The 22,605-nt window shown below is 50.8% G+C and overlaps 11 protein-coding genes; 2 read left to right on the top strand and 9 right to left on the bottom strand.

Moving 5' to 3' along the window:
* Window positions 1–2,994: 2,994 nt before the first annotated feature.
* CHC_T00002657001 (hypothetical protein) lies at window positions 2,995–4,929 on the top strand. Its single transcript, XM_005713846.1, has one exon. It carries the CDS (start codon window positions 2,995–2,997, stop codon window positions 4,927–4,929), a length of 1,935 nt encoding a protein of 644 aa, XP_005713903.1.
* Window positions 4,930–4,945: 16 nt separating this feature from the next.
* CHC_T00002656001 (hypothetical protein) lies at window positions 4,946–7,535 on the bottom strand. XM_005713845.1 is given in 2 exon segments: window positions 4,946–5,228; window positions 5,229–7,535. The coding sequence occupies 1 exon segment, from the start codon at window positions 7,533–7,535 to the stop codon at window positions 5,229–5,231; it is 2,307 nt and encodes a 768-aa protein (XP_005713902.1). The 3' UTR covers window positions 4,946–5,228.
* A 3,209-nt stretch (window positions 7,536–10,744) lies between these two features.
* On the top strand, window positions 10,745–12,127 carry CHC_T00002655001 (hypothetical protein). Its single transcript, XM_005713844.1, has one exon. The coding sequence runs from the start codon at window positions 10,745–10,747 to the stop codon at window positions 12,125–12,127; it is 1,383 nt and encodes a 460-aa protein (XP_005713901.1).
* Window positions 12,128–13,699: 1,572 nt separating this feature from the next.
* CHC_T00002654001 (hypothetical protein) lies at window positions 13,700–13,975 on the bottom strand. The gene has a single exon (XM_005713843.1). The coding sequence runs from the start codon at window positions 13,973–13,975 to the stop codon at window positions 13,700–13,702; it is 276 nt and encodes a 91-aa protein (XP_005713900.1).
* Window positions 13,976–13,987: 12 nt separating this feature from the next.
* On the bottom strand, window positions 13,988–14,104 carry CHC_T00002653001 (hypothetical protein). The gene has a single exon (XM_005713842.1). The coding sequence runs from the start codon at window positions 14,102–14,104 to the stop codon at window positions 13,988–13,990; it is 117 nt and encodes a 38-aa protein (XP_005713899.1).
* A 360-nt stretch (window positions 14,105–14,464) lies between these two features.
* Window positions 14,465–14,614, bottom strand: CHC_T00002652001 (hypothetical protein). Its single transcript, XM_005713841.1, has one exon. It carries the CDS (start codon window positions 14,612–14,614, stop codon window positions 14,465–14,467), a length of 150 nt encoding a protein of 49 aa, XP_005713898.1.
* A 45-nt stretch (window positions 14,615–14,659) lies between these two features.
* CHC_T00002651001 (hypothetical protein) lies at window positions 14,660–17,035 on the bottom strand. XM_005713840.1 is given in 2 exon segments: window positions 14,660–14,698; window positions 14,699–17,035. The coding sequence occupies 1 exon segment, from the start codon at window positions 17,033–17,035 to the stop codon at window positions 14,699–14,701; it is 2,337 nt and encodes a 778-aa protein (XP_005713897.1). The 3' UTR covers window positions 14,660–14,698.
* Window positions 17,036–17,713: 678 nt separating this feature from the next.
* On the bottom strand, window positions 17,714–18,247 carry CHC_T00010160001 (zinc finger, matrin type 2, putative). Its single transcript, XM_005713839.1, has one exon. The coding sequence runs from the start codon at window positions 18,245–18,247 to the stop codon at window positions 17,714–17,716; it is 534 nt and encodes a 177-aa protein (XP_005713896.1).
* A 366-nt stretch (window positions 18,248–18,613) lies between these two features.
* Window positions 18,614–18,928, bottom strand: CHC_T00002650001 (hypothetical protein). Its single transcript, XM_005713838.1, has one exon. The coding sequence runs from the start codon at window positions 18,926–18,928 to the stop codon at window positions 18,614–18,616; it is 315 nt and encodes a 104-aa protein (XP_005713895.1).
* Window positions 18,929–19,067: 139 nt separating this feature from the next.
* Window positions 19,068–19,343, bottom strand: CHC_T00002649001 (hypothetical protein). Its single transcript, XM_005713837.1, has one exon. The coding sequence runs from the start codon at window positions 19,341–19,343 to the stop codon at window positions 19,068–19,070; it is 276 nt and encodes a 91-aa protein (XP_005713894.1).
* Window positions 19,344–19,817: 474 nt separating this feature from the next.
* CHC_T00009075001 (metacaspase-like, probable inactive (truncated sequence), MCP2) lies at window positions 19,818–21,584 on the bottom strand. XM_005713836.1 is given in 3 exon segments: window positions 19,818–20,305; window positions 20,306–20,896; window positions 21,063–21,584. 2 exon segments carry the CDS (start codon window positions 21,582–21,584, stop codon window positions 20,306–20,308), a joined length of 1,113 nt encoding a protein of 370 aa, XP_005713893.1. The 3' UTR covers window positions 19,818–20,305.
* Window positions 21,585–22,605: the final 1,021 nt, after the last annotated feature.

Below are 22,605 nucleotides of genomic sequence, written 5' to 3'. Positions count from 1 at the left end.
TTGATAGCCTGCACAAAGTCGTCCACAAGCTTCCATCGAAATGATGCTGTCGAAAGATTGCCCTGGTGCGATGGCTGACGACTGAAGCGAACATTGCTTAATATATCAAAGAATCTATTTCGTGACATCCCCGTGCGACCAAAAGAAGGTGCAGGTATATACTTAGATGAAGGTAAATGTGGGATAACTCCTCTCCGCCCTGGGTTGGGTGAGAGGCGGAGGCTTTAGCGAGGGAGCACGCGGTGCGGACGCGACGCGCCAATTGAACCGATCAGACGAGCTCGCGAAAAGGGAGTGGCTCACTGGCCGGTTACGCGCAGTCGCCCCGTGGTGCGTGAACGGGAGCGACTGGTAACAAGTTAGAAGCCAGCGCGCGCGACAGACAACCGAAAGCGGACGTACGTAGGCGCAAAAGGGACGGGGGCGAGCTTGCCCCCGTTTACTGGTGGGGACGGGTGCCAGGTCTTAACCCCGCAGAGGGACGCCTCGGACACCTGTCCCAGTACAGTAGTACAGTACCTGCCGCCTAGTGCGTGCCGGGTACTGTACACAATTAAAAAACTAGCGCCATAATTGCTACTACCGCACGGACGCTGCTACTACACGTGTGCCCTACTGTACACGCGTGTTGCTTACAGACTACCGCTCGGACGACACGTGCACTACTGTACACGTACGCCAGATTACGACCGCTCGGCATGCGCGCGCGCTCGCTACACGTGGGCACAGCCGCCCACGTGTATACCGTATACGGCCGTCCGATGACCTCCGCGCGCTCGCGCCGGTCATTATACTACAGTAAAGAGCTCCAAAAATCTTGCTTATTGCCGAACTCGAAACGTGTCATGAGGATAAGGACCCCAAAAAACCGAAGCACTTCCGACGGTGAGATGCCTGTTTTACCTTTAGCCAGGAGGTTCTCGTTGGTTAGTTCGGTCACAAGCGAGAGGTGCTCAAATGGATGCATGCTCATGAAGCAGTCGAATGGTGTAAGGCCTTGGATTCCAGCGCCTTCAGATATCATTGTTCCATTCCACGCTCGAACTGTCCAAAACTTGCGAGCTGAGTACCCACCAATGGGGGCTGTGACATGCTCTTTGTACCATGGAATATCATGTGCAATGGCGTCTGGTTCGGTACTTTTGGATGGTGTCGATGTGCCGCTGCTGTCTTTGATGCTTGTTCCCAGGATTGCTGATTGACCCATGCTTTTGCCTTGCTTACAGTTGAGGCTGTGGCGGGGGTGACTGGAGATTCGGGTGGACTCGCTGGAATCAAAGGTTCGGCGCTCGGAAGAACAACCCTTTCGGCACTACCGTGCTTGATGTTAACAAGCTTAACAGCCTTTACAGCTGTTCTAATGGTTGGTTGGACTGTGACAGTCCATTACACACCTTCAAATAGGTCTGCCTACGGCCTTTGATTGTGTCCACGAGGACTTCTTGGACGGTTCCACTGAGAAGTTTGCCTTTTGCCTTGCTTCCGTACAGGCGAGCGCACTCGGATGCATTGGTGACGCAGGTTGCTTTAGTGTGCACCTGCGCACCAATGCGACTGCGTGGGTCTTTTGCGGCGGTCATGTTGGGAAAGTTTCGCAATGTCGAGCCTGATTCCAAGGCGTACTGCTGCGTACCACTTCGAAAGTTGGCGATGTGGGAAGGGTCCCACGCTTATTAAGGGGGCATTGATGCTGTTTTTGGCGCGAAAAGCGTGCATAGGTACCGTATCGGTTCTTTTTTGGCGCTTAGGAATAGCGTTCAATTGAGGCTATGTACCTCAATTGAGGCTGTCGGTATAATAGACACTAAGGGGGGCCTTCTGAATGGCCTTTTTCACAAAACCTGGAGGCCTCCATAGTATTCAAACCAATGAGCCATTCACGGATTCGACGAATAAGTGCGATTTTAGTTTGGTTGGTGTAAATACATATCATGGAGGACTCACGGCGCTTTCTTCGAGTCCTCCACGGTGCGAACGTGCCCTAACCGAAAGAAGGCATCGGACCCGTGTAGTTCCATCACCCCGCACCCCTCGTACACTATGCCCTATCAGGGCACTTCAATTTCAAATTTACTCCTAAACCGATAGTGTTGCGCACAGAAATGCAAACGCAAAATTTTACACATTTAGGCACCAAATTTAGCCAAACCGATAGGGGTGCTCTATGCAATATTATAACAAAAATACTTACAGGGGGGGGTCGCTCAATAGTGCCTACTTTAGTAGTGCTTCCCTCTATATAGTGCTATGGCCCACCGTCTGGCACAGGTTATTATACGCTCACACGTGTATCATCCGGCATGGTTCAGTACTCTCAAAGGATGAAGTTATTTAGTTGTGTTATACAGGCTTTGTTGTGGCAGTGTGCTTTGTCCCCAAAAATATGTATTTGAGCCTCCTTTCTATAGTGCCATCCCCCCAATAGTGCCATAGCTAGAGGTATGTCACGCTATAGCACTATATCGTAGGAGGCACTGTACTACAAAAGCCCAAGGTACAATATACACGTACAATTTATATGACACTGCCTTTTGAGTGCAATTTCTGCATGTTCGTGTTGTGGGCAACACAAAATGATTATTCCCGACATCCGCCCACATATGCTTTTACTGGCACTGGTTCGATGTCTGGAAGACCAAGCTTCTTTTGCCAAGCTGCTTTTGCCAAGCTACTTTTGCACAGGTCTCCACCACCCTTCAGAGGAACATCTGGAGGTTCACTCTGAAGCGCACCAGAATTGCAGCATATCGCAACTCCCTTTGCTTAAGACCCAGAATCCTTCATATTCTGCAGTGGATCTGAATTGGCCTTTACTGCCCATCGAAGACTCTACAGAAGCACACAGATGTGAGTGACGCTGAGGTATCGAACTGCTCTTGCCATCACGGTGATTTCAAAACTGCAGTACAGTACACCCTGTTTTTCGGGGGACGCCAGAAGTGAAAATCTATTTCATGTTTGAGTAACCTGAGTTGTTAATCAATTGACGGAGAAATGAGTGCAAATGGCAACATCGAACATCTACACGGGGACCTCAGTCGATTCTTAAGAGCGTTCTTGGCCCAGGCACGTTTCGGCACAGTGACATCTACTCTCTGGAACGAGCTTCAAAGAAAACTTGTCTCGGCCCTGCCCTCTGAAAGCGCGCAAACGATAACAAGTGCTCTCCATGCACTGCACAAGGAGCGCGGATGCACCTCTTGCGCAGAGTGGTCAGCATTGAAGCACACGGTTAATGACACCCTTCAGCACTGTGAGAGATCACAACTAGTACATAGTCTACAAGAGAAGGGGCTTAGCAACAATGGCGAAGATTCTTCAAAGCTGACTCCGAAAAAAAGAGCGGCACCAGGTGATGATTCTTTTTCTCTGCAGCCTCGAAAACGAAAACCTGACAACTCGAACAAGAGTATTCTCCGAGATGATGTTGTAATTGTTTCAGATGACGATGAGACCGTGGCCCCAAGAAAGTTGTATGGGGAGACATTCTGCATTCTTAGATCAGAAGCAAACATTCACAACAAAAAGCATACAGTGGCGTTGGACGAGATAGTCACAGCTGGCGCCGATTTCACGGTAGTATGCAACTACAACTTCGATGTTTCGTGGATGTGGGAAGCCGCGCCGGCTTTGCAGACGAGTAGAAAGGTGCTGATCGTCCATGGTGAGACGCCAGAGGAAGAGAGGGACTGGAAATCCTTCATTAATGGAGTTGGGGCTTCAGAACGAGTGCGGTTTGTACGACCAAGAACACCGCCGTACGGCACAGTCCATTCAAAGATGTTTCTCCAGTTTTTCCCCAATGGATGCCGCATTTGTATCCACACAGCAAACATGGTTCCAAGAGACTGGTACTACAAAGTTCAGGGTGCGTACGTCCGTGACTTTCCGCTTATCAATCAAGGTACAGATTTATCAGACTCACACGTCAATATGCAATCTCCTACTGACGAAGATGACTTCAAGACGCAACTCGACAGATACTTCCGACATGCCCTGGTGGGTGATGCCAAGGAAGAAGTCACCCGAAGTATTGCGAAGTATGATTTCTCGTCTGCAGGTGTTGCTCTGATTGCATCTGTGCCTGGTGTGCATAAAGGCCCAGCAAAGATGCATTTCGGACATGCCCGGTTGAGAGAGCTTCTGAAAAGTGAAGCGTTTACCCCGGAGGACTCAGGGTCCGTTGCTGTTTGCCAATTCAGCTCATTGGGCTCGATACAACAAAAATGGTTAGAAGAGGAGTTCAAGGAGACTCTTTTCTCGGAAGCAGCAGGTCCTTCGTCTCAGCCCGCCAACGCGCACAGTACAGAAATTAAGCTTGTATATCCGACTGCCAAACAGGTACAAGAGTCGATTGAGGGAAAAGTGGCTGGTGCATCTATTCCGGTCCGTGGCAAAAACCTTCATCGGGGGCACATCGTGAACAAATTGCATCGCTGGCAAGGTAAGCATAGTGGATACGAACGAGCTATGCCGCACATCAAAACTGTTCTCCGGTATCCAGTTTCCCGGCCGCAGTCGCCGTTCTGGGTTTTCCTTGGTAGTTTCAACCTGAGTGTGGCTGCGTGGGGCCGCATGCAGGGGGGCAAAAAAGGAAAAAAGGTGTGGGATAGGCTGAACCTTTTAGCCTACGAAGTGGGAGTTCTTTTCACTGCAGGCCTTGCTTGCCCCCCAAACCATTCTGTGGACGCCTCAATCAAGTACGCGAGGCTAACTGCATCTGAGGTCGCATTTTGGAGGCAAGCTAAAAGGGACAGGCGTCTCAATCTCAGGGCTAGCACCTTCGGAGAATCCGCTGGCCAGAATGATAACATGCCGAGCAACGACGGAGCGAAAGTGGTTCTTAACTTACCAATCCCATACCAACTTCCTCCAGCACCATACAGTGATGCTGACACTCCATGGATTGTTGACTACTTAATGATGTGAAACTGCAGAAGATTCGCGCCTTGCCTGTCAGAGGCAATGTTTTTAATTACTGTACTGTACATAACTCTCCTCCTCCATCCAAGGGCCGGGGGTGTACGATAAATCAAGTGGGAAAGCGTTCCGAGCATTCCCATGACTCTTTTTCGGCTCTGAGAAGGGAGGGTCTTGGCCTCGGCATTTGCCAAATAGCAACAATCATGGCGCAAGACAATTTCGTTTAGGGGGAGTCTGTCCCAGGAGACAGAAATACTACAACAAAAGAATTGTGCATGACATTCTGGACGACACAGCGGGGCGTCTTACACAGTCCCGGATGGACCCTCCGGAAAAGTCAGGGAAGCATCACCAATATCTTTCACTCTCTCCACCGCCTCCTCGTTCATGGTTTTGGCACGTGCGACAGGCCATGATCCGTCCTTCCGCGGTCGACCACGAGGCCTCTTAAAAGGTTTCTTTGCGTCCCCCTCGTCCAGAGTTATATCCACATCCTTGACTGCATCTCCGTCCAACCGCCCTGGAACACCGGCTACTCCCATCGACAGCATGTTCGAGTCCAAAGGACCTGAGACCGACGGGACTATATTCAGCGGAGTGATCCCAAAAGCGGCTGCTTGCTGCATGAGCTTTTCGCCGCTCTGGGAAGAGGACATGATATCACTTCCAGCACCTTGAAGGTTCGGTACTGCCTCAGGGCGAGGCGGAACAGTCAGAGGGATGTCAATCTCAGCCGAATCTCGCATGTTCTCCGATTGTGGAAAGGCGACATCTGGGCTCATTCGAGCAACATCCCTGCCAGATAAGGAATTGGACATCTCACCTTGCCTATCCTTGTCGACGAGATCCGATCCATCCATGATCTGTTCAAATACGCCTCCCTGCGATAGTTGGTCATGCACTGCTGCCGATTTTGCAACGTCTTTGTCCGTTAGGTCATGCATATGAATATCTCTGCCGTCCACTACTTTCGATGGGACTGCGTTGTCCACGGACTCCTGGACAAGGCCGTCTTCAGCAGGTGAAACCTGCTTCTGCTGCGCTGGAACCTCCAATGGCTCCGGCATTGAAGTAGTATTGGTGTTTCTCGACGCAGCGGCATCATCGGCAACGTTATTCGTTGCGCCGTCATTCTCAGCTGATGGGTCAGGTGGGTTTACAAACGCCGATGAACCATTTGACGTCGTCGGAAGAGCGGATGGAGCCTCACGTGCTTGTCCGGATGCCACTTTACCTGACCTCTCATTTGCTGCTGCTGCAGGACTGTCTGATGGCACAGGCGTTACACGTTTCCCTTCATTTTCCTGCGTTCCTTGCACTTTACCGTCAGCGTCAGCCTTTATGGTCGACTTCTGAGGAACTGCGGCAGCCGGCTTGGTTGCGGCCTCTGGCTTGCGGACTCGGGGAACTGGCCAGGACCCATCCTTGCGAGGCCTTCCACGAGGTCTCTTTAATGGACCCGGTGCGCCTTTCTTCGGTTGTCCGTTGTTGGATTGATCTCCGGACGATGTTTGTACAACAGAAGTGGGATTGGTGGACGCAGTTTTGTTGAAATCGCCGATCCTTGACGCTTCGGACCATCGGGCCACGCGACGGAAAGGCTTATGTGTCCTCTCTTTCTTCGCAATAGCAGGAGAAGGACTGGCTGTTTTGCCAGGAGAGGACGTAGCTTTCCTTCGTCGAAGTGACTGAGTTGCACCCGTCAATTTGGAGGCAGTTCCTTTCTCTGTCGGAGACTTAGGGTCTCTCTTCTTTGTTTCTCCGCTTGCTTGCGACAGACTAAGGCTTGATGCGAGGACATAATCGGCAAAACTTGGGCGTCCTCGCTTCCGCTTCTCACCCGGCCGTAGAGGTTTGAGTATGTATAGCGGAGAGGGACCAGAGAATCTCTTTCGGGGCCTTCCTGGTGACCGCGGAGCCTGATCGGCATCTTCCATAATGGCTTCACTCGAACTGGGGTCATTCTTCTTAGAATCTTTAGTGGTTTTCGGGCTGCGGCGCTGGGCCCTTGCACCTTCGACGGAGGGGCGAGACCGATCCGTAGTATTTCCAATGCCAGTGGTCTTGGCCGAAGTCGCGCGGCGCGCTTCGGTAGTAGCGCGTTTGCCCTTCGTGGGTGTAATAGGGGCACTGTGGTTGGATGCGTCGCGTTTGGTCGGTGAGCGGCGCAAGGACGGAAGCGCGCGAGGAGGATCCTTGGAGGCAAGGAGCATGTTAGTGACTCCATTCGAAGCGAGCGGTTTGTAGGTGCAAATCGCAGGGCCCCAGTGAGAGGACGGAGGATCTTCCCCGAACAAAGCCTTGTAAGTGTGCAGAGTCGCTGCGTACGCCTCCTCTCGGGCAATGTTCATACGCATAGCCGGGGGGAAGTGATGAACGAAGCCACCGAGGGACGAACAGGTCTTTTCGTAATCATGAGTCCATTGGCGATGAAGGCCCCATACGGTACCGACGGCCCTGCTCGGAGGAAACTTGCAGTATTCAAAATCTCCCGACTGTGTACGGAGACGTAGCCACCGCATGTACTCTGAGTGAGCAGTCGCAGCAAAGTGTGGTGACCAGCCCAGCTCCACCTGAAGCTCGTACACGAGATCTAGGGACTGTGTGGCCATGATGCGATTTGGCGAGATCTAAAAAGGAAGCCAGCGATATATAAGACGATGTCGGCAGGAAATTAGGGCGATGACCCAGTCTTCGAGGACGAAGAATGGATGGGGGCGTTTCCCTTGCAAGGAGAGTGGTGGGAAGAGTGAAGACTTGGAACGATGGGGGGCTTATTGCTTGCTGTAACAGACGTCAGTCGTGGGGAAGGAGCGATTAACTCGCAAATGGCTTAGGTGGGAGAGCCTTCAGTGATTTAAATAGGACGGTACAAAAGCGGCTGCGGAGAAACGCTTGCTTGGCAAAACGGGGCGGGTAAGTTCGAGTTGAAGGAGAAAAATAAAAAATAAAAAAAGGATGAGATAAGAAAAGCGCAAATTTGTGCCCTACAGCGGGTCGGCGGGAGGGTATTTGGTAAAGACGACAGAACAGGTCCGAGAGGAAGTGGCAACCGCATGACAGATGAGGTCTTTTGTCCTGTTTTTCAAGGGTTTTTTTTTATTCCTGCTTTCTGCAGTGGACGAAAATAGATTGATGGGGGCGTGGTGTTTTACGAGACATCAGGGCGATTATTCTGCTATTCACAGACTGATTTCGAGAGTTAGGCCTGGTGTATTCCGGTGGAAGCTAGAAAAGTGGTAATTTTCAATCGGAATTCCGTGCGAGAAGATATTATTCGAAAGCCTGACCAACAACACAACGACAATGGTTTGTGTGCCAAATATATGGCCCACTGAAAAAAGAAAAAGGGAATGTCCAGAGCATCCGGCCAATCAAAACGGCGGGTTGTGGAGCTCAGATCAGAAAAGTTTTTGAAAAGGTACAAACTATTCGCTGGGCACCACCGGCTCTGGCCCAACCGGAAACGCAAACCCCATAAAAATATTTTTCATAGCCGCTTGTTATTGCAACCCAAAAATAAGATTTTCTGCCATATCGAGCTCTCGAAAAATTATGGACCCTTCCATCAGTTTGTACGGTACAGTATCCAGGGTATGACAACCACGGCGAGCCATGCGCGCCATTCCCAAGCCTCATCCAACTTTGTCTCTCAACAAACAAATGCAAAGGCCGGTCACGAAGAGACGAAAGACCTGCAATAACATCATGCACGATTTCGCGTAGTACTGCACTGTATAGGCACACTCTCAAAGCTTCTGGCGGGGGTGGAAACGGCGTCGAACAGGGTGCCAAGAGCATCAAGAGCAACATCTCTTCGCGTTTCTTTCCGGATCAAAGTACCGTTCCGATTGAAGGACGAGAGTGCGACACCAGCCAAACGAAGCGCAGCCCATCGTCCGCGCGAGAGCAACGGTCTTGTGTGCTACGTCCGGCATGAAACCTACTCGACCAAAGTTTGAGGTCTCATGTCCACGCAAACCTCTCTTCTTCTACTGTACCATCCTCTGCCAGCATATGTTACAAATGTACCTCTGAGCAACGACCATCAACGGCCCTCAGAGTCTGATGAGCACCCTCTCCTTCTTCACGTCTTGCTCACGTTCGTCTTTCTTTTTAACATAGCGCGTAAAATCCTCGTACTCTTTACGTTGCTGGAGTGCGTCGGAGACCGGTTTGGGCACGTTGCCCGGTGGCTTTTTGAAGTTTGTTTGGCGAGAGGTGTAAACTTAACAACCACTGTACTACGCACTGTAGCTCCCAATGGTTGATGATGCCGTCATCATGTCACGTACCTGTATACACTTTCTGCCGGTAGGGCAGGGCAAGTCGAACCGTTTAGAAGGCGGATGCATAAATCTACAGAATTGCCATGATGGAAGCAAGCACTGCTTTTACCAACGCCTACTTGAATGGCAGAAATTCAACTGAGAATCTAGAATTAGCGAAGCAATGCAACTTAACAGGGCAAGTCCTTCAAGTCCCTTGGCGAAGTAGGAGCCTGTGAATCCCTTTGTCTTTGGTTCACCTCGCGAGGAGTTTCCTCGTTCTGTACACGTACACGTATTTTTATGTCTTTGGCACTGTAGGAAATCGCGAAATCTACTTGAGAACAATGACGACATCTGACACCTTGAAACCTCGACTCAGCCGGAGAACACCTTGGCAGAGCCAAGAGTGTCTAGCCTAGCTAGAGATGGCAAGTGACCTCATACGATTTGAGGTTACTTTTCAACATATTTTTCCTGGAATTGTACTTCTCGATAAGCAGGAGGATACCCTCGACACCGTACGATGCTTTGCTTATGCGTTGCTGAAGGATAGATTTTAGTAATAACTGAATGCCATTTTCGATTATTTCAACCTTGAAACGGTTTGTATTGATGTCTTCATAACCAGTACGCCAGCCTGAAAAGGAAACTGGTCTTCATGCTATGCCGAAGTTTTGAAAGACGGCTTTGTCGAGGGCAAGTACGTTAAATAAATGGTGTCCAAAATGATTTTCTAAAATTTCGAGTTAATATATATTATTTCACAAAAAGGCTGCCTCATAAGACGCACATCGCTTGTCGTCTAGACACCCTAGCTAGAAGACACGTAGGCCACGGTCGAGGTTGTTCTTTCATCAGTGTAATCCTGACAGAGCAAGAATCACAATGGCTGCGATGACCAACCACGCTACTGTGCATTACGGTAGCAAACCAAACTAATGGATGCGGCCGCTAGGAGAAGAGTGGAGCGCTCAGACTGCAACTCGAAGGAGAAAGGGACAGCGAAAGGGAAGGATGTGCCAACAGAATGAAGCTGTAGGATGCACACGACTGTAGGGCATCTGGAAGATGCGTTGACATCCACGTGTCCAAAATGGTAACCCCATTGTGCTCTTGGATTATTGAGTTGGGTCGGCTATTGGTACCAGTAGCCCTTTCGGCTCGTACTATAGCAGACCATGTGCCGCTCCCCGGACTCGTACCACTGCCGTACCGTGATACAAGTTTCCTACTCTCACTTCATTTGGCACCGACCCTGCTATCCTTCTTGGCGTGTATGGGGGAAATGGCCAGTTCCACTGCAGTAGACACACCTATTTCTGCCTTGTCCGCTGCAAGCTTTCTACGATAACTATACCTGGTCCTTTCGGTGCTTGCGGCCGCACCGCTCCCAACAGAAGCTCTACCCTGTCTAATGCTTACGTCCGTGAGGGCAGCTACACTCCTGTCGCACAACTTTTTGCAATTGGTCTATACGTCAACTGCTCTCTAGGGCGGCCCAATCTTCGGTAACTGAACCTCTTCATCCCTCATCGCCAACTACCGAACACATGGATTTCATCCGAGCTCTTTTCGACAGGAATAAACATGTTCCAGTGTTCACGCCGCTCCCTGCTTCCCCCACACTACTAGCGTCACGAAAATGCGATCCATTCATTTGCTCTGCAACTCGCACTGGCATCGAGAAGCAAGCTATAGGTGGACAATTGCGACCACTCCCGTTACCTCACCCAAATACACTAAAGAGTTGGAAACGCTCTGTGAAAATCCCAATTTCTTCCCGATACTCATGCACCGCTTCAGCTGAGGAAGAAAGTAAAGGCCAGGGTAGTCTCCTGGTCGAGGGACGATTGTCAAAGACATCGATCAAAGTCATTGCCAAGATGCCCAAGATTCGTTGGAGGAGTCGGGAGAAAAGGCACCCTTCATCCAAGCTTGTGCGAAATAGTTACTCACTGAAAATCGGAAAGCCTGCCGTTGCGCGTCGTCCCATTTTTCGGCGAGTGAGTGATGAGGTAGAGAGATGGGATTTGAATGCCGTGGGATGGCTGGGAGATTACGACGAAGTGGAAGTTAACGAGGGCTCGAGATCCTCCAAGCCTGTCCAGAGAACGCGTATTGAGCTGAAGCGAGACTCTAAGGCTGAGTCGTTAACCATAGAACGACGCGACGCGAAACTGGGAAAGGCAAATCTTAAATTTGTGCCAAGAAAAATGTTCAGCGCTTCGCTGACGGTAAAGGAGGTTGCATGGAGGAAAGCGAGGAAAGCTTTATCTACATCCCCGCAAACCGCAGTACTCAAGGATGCCAAAAGACGGCGCTCTTCTTCAGATATAGCCGTTAAAACGGCACTTGACTACCGTTCGAAAGGACACTCTTGGACTTTCACCAACACAGTTGAAGGTTTTCAAGCAATCCTATCCCTTGTAACCCGTCTACATCCTTTTCGCTTAACCCCTCGAGTTCAGATTCCTCTCGGCCGCTCGACGAAAAACCAGCCATGGATGAGTTGGACACATGTCGATGGAAGCAGTTTGGGCGAGATTCAAATTGGCCGTGATGGACTTGCCGTCTCTGCCTGCTGGCCAGACCCGAAAGTGAGTTTGAAACAGAGAGGTCGAAATGGCGGTTCAACGCAGCTGTCCCTGGACAGCAAAGGCGTTTTCTCTCTTGATAAAACGATTGTTTCCGAACCCATGCTCAACAGTGCGGTTTTAACTCTTAGCACACATACTGGCAACGGCAAGGACGATTCCAGTCTTACAGCAACATTGGCTGGCCAGTATGGCCTCTTGTCCGTGTCCGCTAACACATCGCAGTCTCTCAACCTTATAGCAGATATCAACATAGATCGCAGAAATCGGACTTACTCTGCTTTGATCAATCTTCAGAAGGGCAAGAGTCTCGAAGCTAGACTCGGATTTTTTCTGTAGAAAGGGTAATAATCTCAATGGCGCTATGCATTGTCGACAATTGAAACACGTTTCACGCGGTATCGTCTGTCTGCGATACTACTGTCGCACTTTCCCACGTTTGCCCACGATACTTCTTTTCTCCTGGACTCAAGAAAATCCCATCAGCTCGGCACTACGTCGATCCTGTTGCTATTGGAAGAAGAATTGCACATCGCTTTCCAAGAGATGCACTAGACATTATCGTGTCTTCAATATCCGCGACGCCTCATGCATTTTACTCAGTACTTGCCACATTGGAAGGAAATGTGCGTATTCCTTTAGAATTTGTAGTTGTTGCGACAGGGGATAAAACAAACTGCATTTGTAGAGCTACAGCTCGCACGAGTAGGAGCTAGGGGTTGGCATTTCGGCCTATTCCGACTCAAGAAAGCAAAGCATGCGCTCAATGAACAGTCAGTATAGCAGTATGCGGAGGTTGACATGGAGATTGTCATCAGTGTAATTCCTCTCATTTTCGTGTGAAGTGGTGAATGGTTGAAGATTCACGTTGCTCAGGGTGAGTCCGACGAAGGCAGTGGTGCATTTGCCGAAATTTGCCCTGCGATGTCTGGGCGATTTATCCCCGACTGGCGGTATGATACAGAAGGAAAGTGTGCGAAAAGACGGTTGAGGAAATTGAAATTCTACATCAAACTATTCCGAGAAACAGTTTCATTACGGAAGCTATGATGATTCTTCCGTGTCGCAGGTTTAGACATGTTACGTGAAACATGCAGACTCTATCAGTAAGGACAGGCCAAGATGTACGCCTTATACTACAGATGAACTCCGATGTATCCACACGCTGCTCATCGCTTCAGCCGAATATGCTTTAGTGTTCGAATTAAAGAACATTTCCCAACATTCTTCTGCCTGCGAAAGAGAAAATAACAGTACCCGTGCCTCCAGGAAACTCGAGCACCTCGGATAAATTTCACCCTCGTCATTCGGGCCTTCTCGCAGTGAGCAAGACCTTTCTGATGCACGCTTCGACGTAACGGGCAAAGCTTCGAGCCATTCGTTGATTCCAGTGAAGTACCCCTCCCACGCAATATCTGTGGTTCTACTTTTTACGTTTGTAGTAAAGTCCCAAATGCAAAGACACATGGATCCAAATCCAAGTTCTCCTCAATCAGGACTTTCATCGTCAAGAAGGAAGGCACCACCAAGAGTAAGTCTTGATTTGTGTGAAACACCCCCGGGAAATTATGGAGCGCGGATGAGTGTTGAAAATGGCGAAATAAGATCCCCTCTAGCTGCTGGTGCTTTTCAAGTGAAGCCGAAAATAAGGCCTGCTCGCACCAGATACTCGCTCAGCGATCTTACTTACGCTGAAAGAAATATGCAGGATGTCCCTATGAGTCCTTTGGTCACAAGGGGAGGCCCAGTGAAATCACTAGCCGATTCTGGGGAGACAGATGTGCGGAGTCCATATTCTCGGAGCCTTTCTCGAAATCGACGATTGTCGAACGTTCCCTATAACGCGTCCCCTAAGAACAGCTCTAGGAAAGCAGTTCTCATCCACGCGTGCTATATAAATACGGAAGGGGCTCAGAGGCTACGCAGCCAGTCCAATCTGGCATCGATGTACGACTTGCTTGTTTTAAGCCTTGGGTTCTCAAGGGGAAACGTTTGGGTACTGACGGATGAACCCAAGACGATACCAGGTGCGGTGAATTTCACACCTACGAGGGGAAATATTTTGAATAGTATGCGATGGCTCGTGAAGGGAAGCAGCGCAAAGCACCAGCTTCTGTTTTGCTTCAGCGGGCACGGGTGTCGCGTTCTGAAAGAACGTAATCCGGTTGCCGTCTTTGAGGACTGCATTCTACCATGCGACTATCCGATGTCCAGCCCAATTTCTGAGACTGAGATCAAGCAAATCCTCGTCCAAAACCTGAGGAATGGTGCGACGCTTACAAGTCTACTTGACTGCCAGAATTCAGCACAACTCATGAACCTTCCTTATATTCATGCGGCGGCGAGGGGAGCTAAAGGATCCTTCTTTCTTCGTGAGGAACCAGAAGCACAAAGATTTACAAGCGCCTCAACCCCTGGAGTGGTTCTAAATTCTGTCTTGCGCTTCAGTAAATTGAAAAGAGGCGGTGCCGAGCAGAGGAGAATGGCTGCCGAAGAAAGACGAAACGCAAATGCAGCTACATGCTTTGACAATGGCACTGTCATATGTATCTCATGGTCGTTTGAAACGGAACGTGAGTGTCCATCGATATCTTCAAGTCCTCCGAATCATGGGTGTCTCACACATGCCTTTGTTCGATATCTGAAGCATTCTGCTGCCGAAAAGAGCAAGCCTTCCTATAGCACTGCGCTCTGTGCAATGTCTGCGTGGCTGTCCTCTCGTGGGGGCAATTTACCGCAGTTCAGTTCAACCCATAAGGTGAGTCCTGACAAACCTATTTCTTTATTGTGAGGAAATTCACTGCCATGGCTACGATACAGATACATGTTCCCACGAGCTAGGCCAACCAAAAAGAAAACGTGACAACGATCCAGCAGCAGGAGGGCTTCTTGATCTTACACCTTCCATTTTTATTGCTCTTGCGCATTAAAATTCAAGGAGAGTGAAGCAAACAACAGCGTGTCTACTAGTTCAGATATGATCTTAGTCGTTGGCTTTCCGGCTCCATGGCCCGCCTTCACATCTATTCGTATGAGAAGCGGGCGGGTACCCTGGATCTCTGACGAGCCCGCCATGTGCTGAAGTTGAGCACCGTACTTCAAGGTGTGCAACGGCACTACTCGGGCATCATGATCACCCGTGGTTAAGAGAATGGCAGGATATGGAACCCCTCGGTCATCTGGAGAAAACACGTTGTGCAGGGGTGAATACTTGATCTGATACTCGAAATCCTTCGCCTCGTCTGGGTTCCCATAATCGCTCACCCAAGCGGAACCAATCGTGAACTTATGGAAACGGAGAATATCATGGACTCCAACCTGAGCTACGGCAGCTCCGTACAGTTCCGGAGCTTGATTTACACACGCACCGACGAGTAGCCCCCCGTTGCTGCCGCCCATAATCAAAAGAGACTTAGAGTCTGTGACTCGCATAGACTCGCATAAATGCTTTGCTCCCCACTGAAAATCGTCGAAGACATTTTGCTTGTTCTCCAGGATTCCTTGGTCGTGCCACTCAGATCCATACTCATCACCACCCCGAATGTTGGCAATCGCAACGATTCCATTTAAGCATTGCATCCAGGCAGCCCAACGAGCGGAGTAGAATGGAGTGAGCGATACCATGAAACCCCCGTATCCATACAACAGGCAAGGGCGCTTTTGCGGAGAGGCAGAATCGCTTCCTTCACGAGGGCCAATAACAAACATTGGGATCTTTGTCTGGCCATCTTTGGATGTATAGAAGACTTGCTCTGTCCTGTAGATGGACGGATCAAAACCAGGGGGATCCATCTTGCGGAAAACTCTAGTTCCATCACCGATTGGCATAGTCAAGTCTACAAAATATACTGTTCCCGCATACAAGAAGCTGGTGAACTTGTACATGAGAAAGTCATTCTCTCTATCAGCAGTGATCGAGATAGACCCTAGGTCAGGTAGTTTGATGTCGTATGCTTTTCCGCCCGTCTTCAGACTATGTACAGATAATCTGTCACTTGCATGTTCCATGTAGACAAGAGCCAATTGGTCGTAATTGACTGCGAGAGCAGAGGACAAAACGTTTGAATCATGCTCAGGCACAAGTTCTGGCCATACATCTTCCGGCTTTTCCAGAGAAACGGAGATAATACGATTCTTCGGAGCCTTCCAGTTAGTCATGACATAGAAGAGCGCGTCATCATTCGCAATATACGTGAATTGGGAGTCATATGTGTCATCAATGAGCTTGACAATACCTGCAGTCTCCTTGCCAAAATGCTGAGACAAGTCGACATACCACAATTGGTTCTTCGGGGCGCAGTCTTCATTCACGTAAATAAGCAAATAAGTACCGTCCAGAGTAGTCTTGACTCGATACATGCGCTTTGGGTTCTCTGCATTCTCGTAAACTAAGCGATCTTGACTCTGCGGGGTTCCAATGCTGTGGTAGTAGATGGATTGATTAATTGCCTCATCTGTTTCCGCACCTCTTTTATTCTTATCATCCACACCCTGTAGCGAACTAGGTATTGGATATCTCGCATAATAGAAACCTTCGCCGTCCTTTGTCCAAGCGACACTCGTGAATTTGGCCCATTCAAGCGTCTCTGGTAGTTTCTCGAGAGTGTCGCACCTCATGACTGAAATATCCTCCCAATCGCTCCCAGAGGTGTGTGTTCCATACGCAAGATACGCTCCGTTCTTAGACCAAGAAAGTGTTCCTAGCGAAACCGTGCCATCGTCCGCCAGCTTGTTTGGATCCAGGAAGACCCTCGGTTCACCATCGATGGAGTCCGTTTGCATTACTACCGCCTGATTAGAAAGGCCAACATGATGGTTGTAGTAAAAAGAACTCCCACGCTTCCATGCACATGAAAACTTATCGTAGTTGAGGAGATTCTCAACTGTGGCCTGAAAGGATGGGCGCAATGCTTCGGCAGCGCTTAGGTAAGACTTGGTGACCCTATTTTGTTCAGCGACCCATGCCTCTGTTTCAGGGCTGTCTGGAGTCTCTAACCATCGATACGGATCTGCGACCTTACGGCCGTGGAGGTTCTCCACGACGGTCTCGTCACGACGAGTCGCCGGGTACTCCATTCGAGGCATGCTCAAAGTCGAACGTTTGAATAGATCGGTTCCTATTAGTGGCGCTGATAGAAAGACTCTATCCTGTAGGAGGGCCAAGTATGGTGATGGCGATCTACGAATTGAGCGCTGCCTGAAGGGATCACACAGCGCACACAGTTTGCGGAGTCGAGACAGACCCATGTGTTCAGAAATGGAGAATTTGAGCACAATTGATCTATTCAGATATTATTATTGTTGGGAAATCTCTCTTTATTTAATAAAGCGGTGTTAAGGAACTTCGGCACGCAGTGTACTTTTGTGTTTCCCTCTTGACGAGGGCTGTAAGATGACTAGGATGGAAGGGTAGAAAGCTCGAGGAGGGCGGGGGCCAGACATTGACATGAATTAATTTGGCATTCTAGCTCTAGATCACTCGGGGACTTCCCTGCAAACGAAGCAATCGAATAGGAAGGCCACGTTGGGGTTTCAGAGTCAAGACATATTACTTTGCCTTGCAACTTCGGTCTGCATGCCACTTTTGTGAAAACATCAACAGGAACCCGTCAGGTAAAGCTCAGCCACGTTTTAGGGTGCAAAGCAAACACGCAAGCCCATCAGGGTGCCTCAGACCTCTGTTCATCAATTGTACTTGGAGCCGAGGAGCAATATATCGCACCGGCGAAGATGTCATCAATACTCGAGACGAACGAAAATCGTACAGAAGGCAGTGCATTGCGAGGCCACGTGGCGTTTCCTAGGACACGCGTTGAAGCGCTGAGTACTGTGCGAGAGGTCAAAAAAACTTCTCCGAAAGAGATCCAACCATCCATATCCACTCCAGAGCATCATGTATGGCGGCAGTGCGTAGGAAGAGCCCCATCAATTCATATTTCTTTCAGCAGCTCTCTGTAGTTTTCTATTTTCTTTCGTCTTCGCAATTCTATCCTCTAGTGTTACCATAGGCTTATTCTTCCTTTGTTTGCTTTCCTCTTTTTCTTTCACAGCTCTTTGAAAAGCCAACCGCACTTCTTCGGGTGTTGACCGCTTTACTCTCATCGACATTCCCAGCGCTTTCTGATGTGATTTACTGTTTACGTGGGCTAGGTACCTGTTCGAGTCTTTCAGAGTGACACTGCATGTCTTGCAATTGAAGCCGCCTCCTTGGATTGACCCTACAATTTCCGAGGAACCAACCTTACCCTCAAAGTCAATTTTGTGGTCCCTTTTTCGAAGCCAAGCACGTGTCGGCGCAAAAGGATCGTCATCAATGTGCGGTTGCTGGCGGCTGGCCTTCCTCGCGCGAAGCTTTTCCTGCTCTGCTTCTGACTCTGCCCGTTTTCGCTCTACAGCGCGACGCTCGTATGCTTGAACATCCCACGACCGGCGAGAGACGTCACCGCTGCCAGATGCCATTTTTCGAAATTCCGTCAAATCTGCTGCAATCCTGTGAGGACTTAGAAACCTGAGCTAGACCGAAACTGGGCGGTAGGAACATGTACCGCTCTCAGTGACACGGCAGCTGAGACACTGACCACCGCTAGGCTAGAGTAGGCAGAGAGAGAGAGAGACAGAGAGAGCACGTCCTTCAAGACCGACGTCTCATCGTCAGGGGCAGGTGAGGCGGTTGCACAAAAAACCAAAATACATTATGTACTGTACCCTTGGTACTGTATTGGTTAAAAATTCTTGCATGCTGAACACCACAGCCACCTGGGGCAATGCGTGCACCACGGGCACCACGTACATCGACCTCAGGAAACGGCGCAGCATTCGCTGTGTCTATTCGCTCCAACACCCGCGACTTAGAGAATGTTGCAGTTGGGAGACTTGGAACGCGTTTAACTTGATTCTTTGTGATCGGGATGCGTTAGGTGCGAAGAAATTTTCTGGGACACTACCGACGCGTGATAGCTGAGTCGAAACTCTCTGTCGTGATCGCGTGAATTTGTCGCAAACGAACTTTGCCAATTGCTCGGCTTCTTGACCAACTCCATGATTGAAGAGGCCTTGTTTTGGGGCCTTGTGGTGATTCTTTTTATCTTTATCGCTCTTATTCTTTTCATCTCTTTTCGAATAGCCAAGCCCCCCTGGCATTCTCCAAAGCCTGGGAAGTCTCATTCGCTACAGAACATACCAGTGTCATGGGCCGGGGCAACCTTACCCTCAGATTTGCGACTGAGATACAGCGATGTTACATTTTCAGCACACGATAACATAACTCTTCGAGCCTGGCTTATTCCGTCTTGCTTGTCCCTGTCAGGCCGCTCCAATGGTCTTTTCCCGCAAAGTGAAGAAGCGGAAGATATTGGCGATGGGGAGATGACCAATGGTGCTGTCTTTGGCAATCCCTCACCCGTAGCTGTAGTCTGCGTTCACGGAGCAGGCCGAGATCGCCGCGCTTTCTTGAAGCACGCGAAGTTCTTGTCGCAAGCTGGGTACGACGTGTTATTGTTCGATTGTGGAAACCATGGAACAAGTGATTGTGTCGCCTTGTGGCCGTTGAGTCCATGGCCAGGTCGAGCAATATCTCTCGGAAGACGAGAGCACCATGATGTGAACACCGCAGTTCGTTACATGCGTCGTAGAGGTGCAGAGCAAGTTGTCATTCTTGGCACGTCTCAAGGTGCAGCCTCAGGTCTTATTTCCGCTGCGAAGAATGAAAATGTTGACATGCTGATTCTCGAAAACCCGTTCACTTCCCCTGAGGCACTGCTCGGCGGCATAGTTGACGTTGTGCTTGCCAAGATAGGATTGTCCGCCTTCAAAAATGTAATGAAGCCACCCATTGTGTGGTTATCTCTATTCCGAACTGGGAATATCCCTCTTCACAACCAGTGCTGTGCAGAGGATTATGTGGGATTCATAAAGGTGCCTACAATGTTTATTCACGGAACCAATGACATCATTGTGCACTACAAGCAATCCGAAGTTCTCTTTAGCAACGTGCTGCATGACAGAAAAGAGATATGGATTGTCGAGGGGGCAGCCCACACGCAATGCCTGTACAAAGAGCCTCAGCAATTTGAGAAAAGGGTGCTTTTATTCATTCGAAAGCACCTGACAAAGGCAAGAACAAGTGAAGGGGAGAACTCTCAAAAGGCATAAACTGCGGAGTTTTGTCGTTACCATGGTTGCCAACACCATTCTTTCCTTCCTCAAGCCTTTGCTGAGAGGGGCCGTTTTGTTTAAGTTTAGAAGATGTGACCGCTGTTCCGGGGTATGGCATTATTAGCACGATGTGCATTGTAGGATGCTACTCTGTCCTCGCTGCGAATTAAACAAAATCGTCCTTCAGACATTTAGCAAACAGAGGTGAGGCGTTTTAGTGTGTCCTTTTTTTGTGGGTTCGGGACATCCTCTTCACATGTTCCTCTCTTATTGTACTATATCTGTTCCACCACCACCCCCTCCCCACTTGTTTGTACATACATTTGGAACACGTATGGCCTCTGCTCGACAAAATCTAAAATGCTAGATGGAAAACGGAGCCTGCCATGTATCAAACGTGTGACTGGTCGACATTTGTGGCTCTTGCTTTTCGATATAATGTGGAAGAATGCTAGATGTTCGCTCCCACACCAGCTCCCTCACACGTTGGAACAACTGGCCATAGGTCCAAGACTCGACACCATCGTAGGTTTCAGGGCATCGATGCATGGCCATTTCCTGCACTGCATCCACGAAAGATCTCGTCATGACACCAAACGATTCTACTTCCCCATTCCCTCTTCCTGTCGCAATGGTCATATCGATGGACTGTTGGTCATCTGCAGAGCCGCTGAAGAGGACGAATCCGCCAGCTCCTTTGTGAGGAGAACTTCTTTGGCGAGGTGGATCGCCCCCGGATGCTCGATACTTGACACCATCGTCGCCATGCATGACTGGCAAGTCACATACCGATCCACTGCGGCATGCGTCTACTATTGCTGTTACCTTTGCTCCTGCAGGAACTCCTCTCACCAGCCTCTCATATATGGTATCATCCAGTATCGGTGGCACCCCCTTGAATGTTTGCCCCGTGCGATGCTTTGGCTCTGGCAGACAGTCGATGGGCATAATGCACTGATGGTCAAAGGGGTGATGTTTTGCATTGCACGCGACATGAAGGAAAAGCAAGTGTGCATAGAGAACGCAGCGATGACGCAGTCAGCAAATTGATGTTAGGTGGCAAAGAACAGAGAGCTGCGCAAAACACAGAAAGGATAGAGGTGAATATTGCTGATCTTACCTGGTCAACACCAGTTTCAATTTCGTCGCCCGAAACGTCTTCAATGAAGTCTCCATGTCCAGCGAAGAAGAAGACGGCGCTATCGCCCTCACCCACATCCTCCGTGAGCCACAACATGTCTCTCAGGATGTTAAACCTCGTGGGGGCCTGGACATGAACGGAGCCAAGCATGTTTAGTTCATCAGAAAGGACCCTAACCTCGTCCTGCGGAAAGCCGAAGAGCTCAGACGTGAGCAAATTGAACATGGCAGTAACATCGTTTTTGCACCCCGGCAACACATTTAAGTACTTGTGCTTCCGGTACCCTATCCCAATGAGCAGGGCCTTGCGCCGGTTCATCCGCGCGCTGTACCCCACGGGAAGCTCGGGGACATAATCCGCAGCGGCCGGCGATATGGATGGTTTTCTATTCAGCCCGTCGAGACGCGGCGGATCTGGCACTGTTTCAACCTGGCTAGCCTCCTCCGCCTGCCTCTGGTACGCCGACAAGCTCTGCGGCAGCGGCAAGCCCCTGTCCCTCATGATCTGCTGGGCCGCTCTCGAGCGCCTTTTCACGGGGGCGCGGTCGGCTGCGGCGGCTGCGGCGGCTGCGGCATGGCGCGCCACGGCGGCCGGCTCGAGCGGGACGACGCGGGTATTGGTGGTTTGCAGCGGGGCGGGGTGGGGCGCGTGTGCGGGCGGGGCGGCGCGCAGCTGCAGCATCTCGGCGCGGGCCTTCGAGCAGGTCCTGGCGGGGAGGCGGTCGCGGTGGCGGTCGCGGTGGGTGGCGTGGGCGGCGGCGGGCGGGGACGCGGGGCCCAGGTGCGGCAGCGGGACGGCGGGGAAGGCGGGCGGGTCTGGCAGCGGGGCGTGGCGCTCGCGCAGCGACTCGTGCGAGACGAACGGCTCCGCGGCGTCGGCGGCGGGCGCGGCGGAGCGCTTGGAGGAGAAGCGGCGCAGAAGGCCGCGCGGGGACGCGCCGTCCTTCTTGCGCGCGAGGATGCCCATTGGGCGGCGTGCGCGGGTGCGGGACGGTCGAGGGGGATGGTTAAGGCGTGGGTGGCGAGCGCGGCGAGGTGCAAGTGTGAGGCGTGGATGGCGGGCGCGGCGGATGGCGGGTTGCGGAAGAGCGGTTTGTGGGTGCAAAAAAGAAAAGAAAAAAACGCGAGACTCCACGCGTGTGCTTGCGCGTGCCGCAATGGCAGAGGCTGCCGGGGCGGGCGGGCTGGGGCTCGCGGGGTGCGGGCTATGCTCGCGCGGGGCTGCGCGGGGCTGCGCGGGACGCACGGTATTAGATGCGGAACACGCCGCGGGCAGAGACAGGGTGGAGGTGTACTGTAGTTTCTCGCGGCGGCGGGCGGGTGTAGGGCGGCGGGGCGGCCCACACCGACCGCGCAGATGTTTCTACAGGTGGACAAAGGGGGCGACACGCGGACGGGGGCGCGCGCTTCCGAGGGTGCTGTACACGAAGGCACGGGAGGCGTGGGCGGGGCGTGGGCGGGGAAGCGTGGAAGGAGAGGGGACTTGGGTTGAGGAGGCGCTGGCGAGGGATGGCGGAGAGGAG

Source organism: Chondrus crispus, genomic scaffold (genome assembly GCF_000350225.1).
Source record: "Chondrus crispus Stackhouse genomic scaffold, scaffold_149, whole genome shotgun sequence".
Classification (NCBI taxonomy): domain Eukaryota; phylum Rhodophyta; class Florideophyceae; order Gigartinales; family Gigartinaceae; genus Chondrus; species Chondrus crispus.
This window is presented reverse-complemented; position numbering and strand designations above follow the sequence as displayed.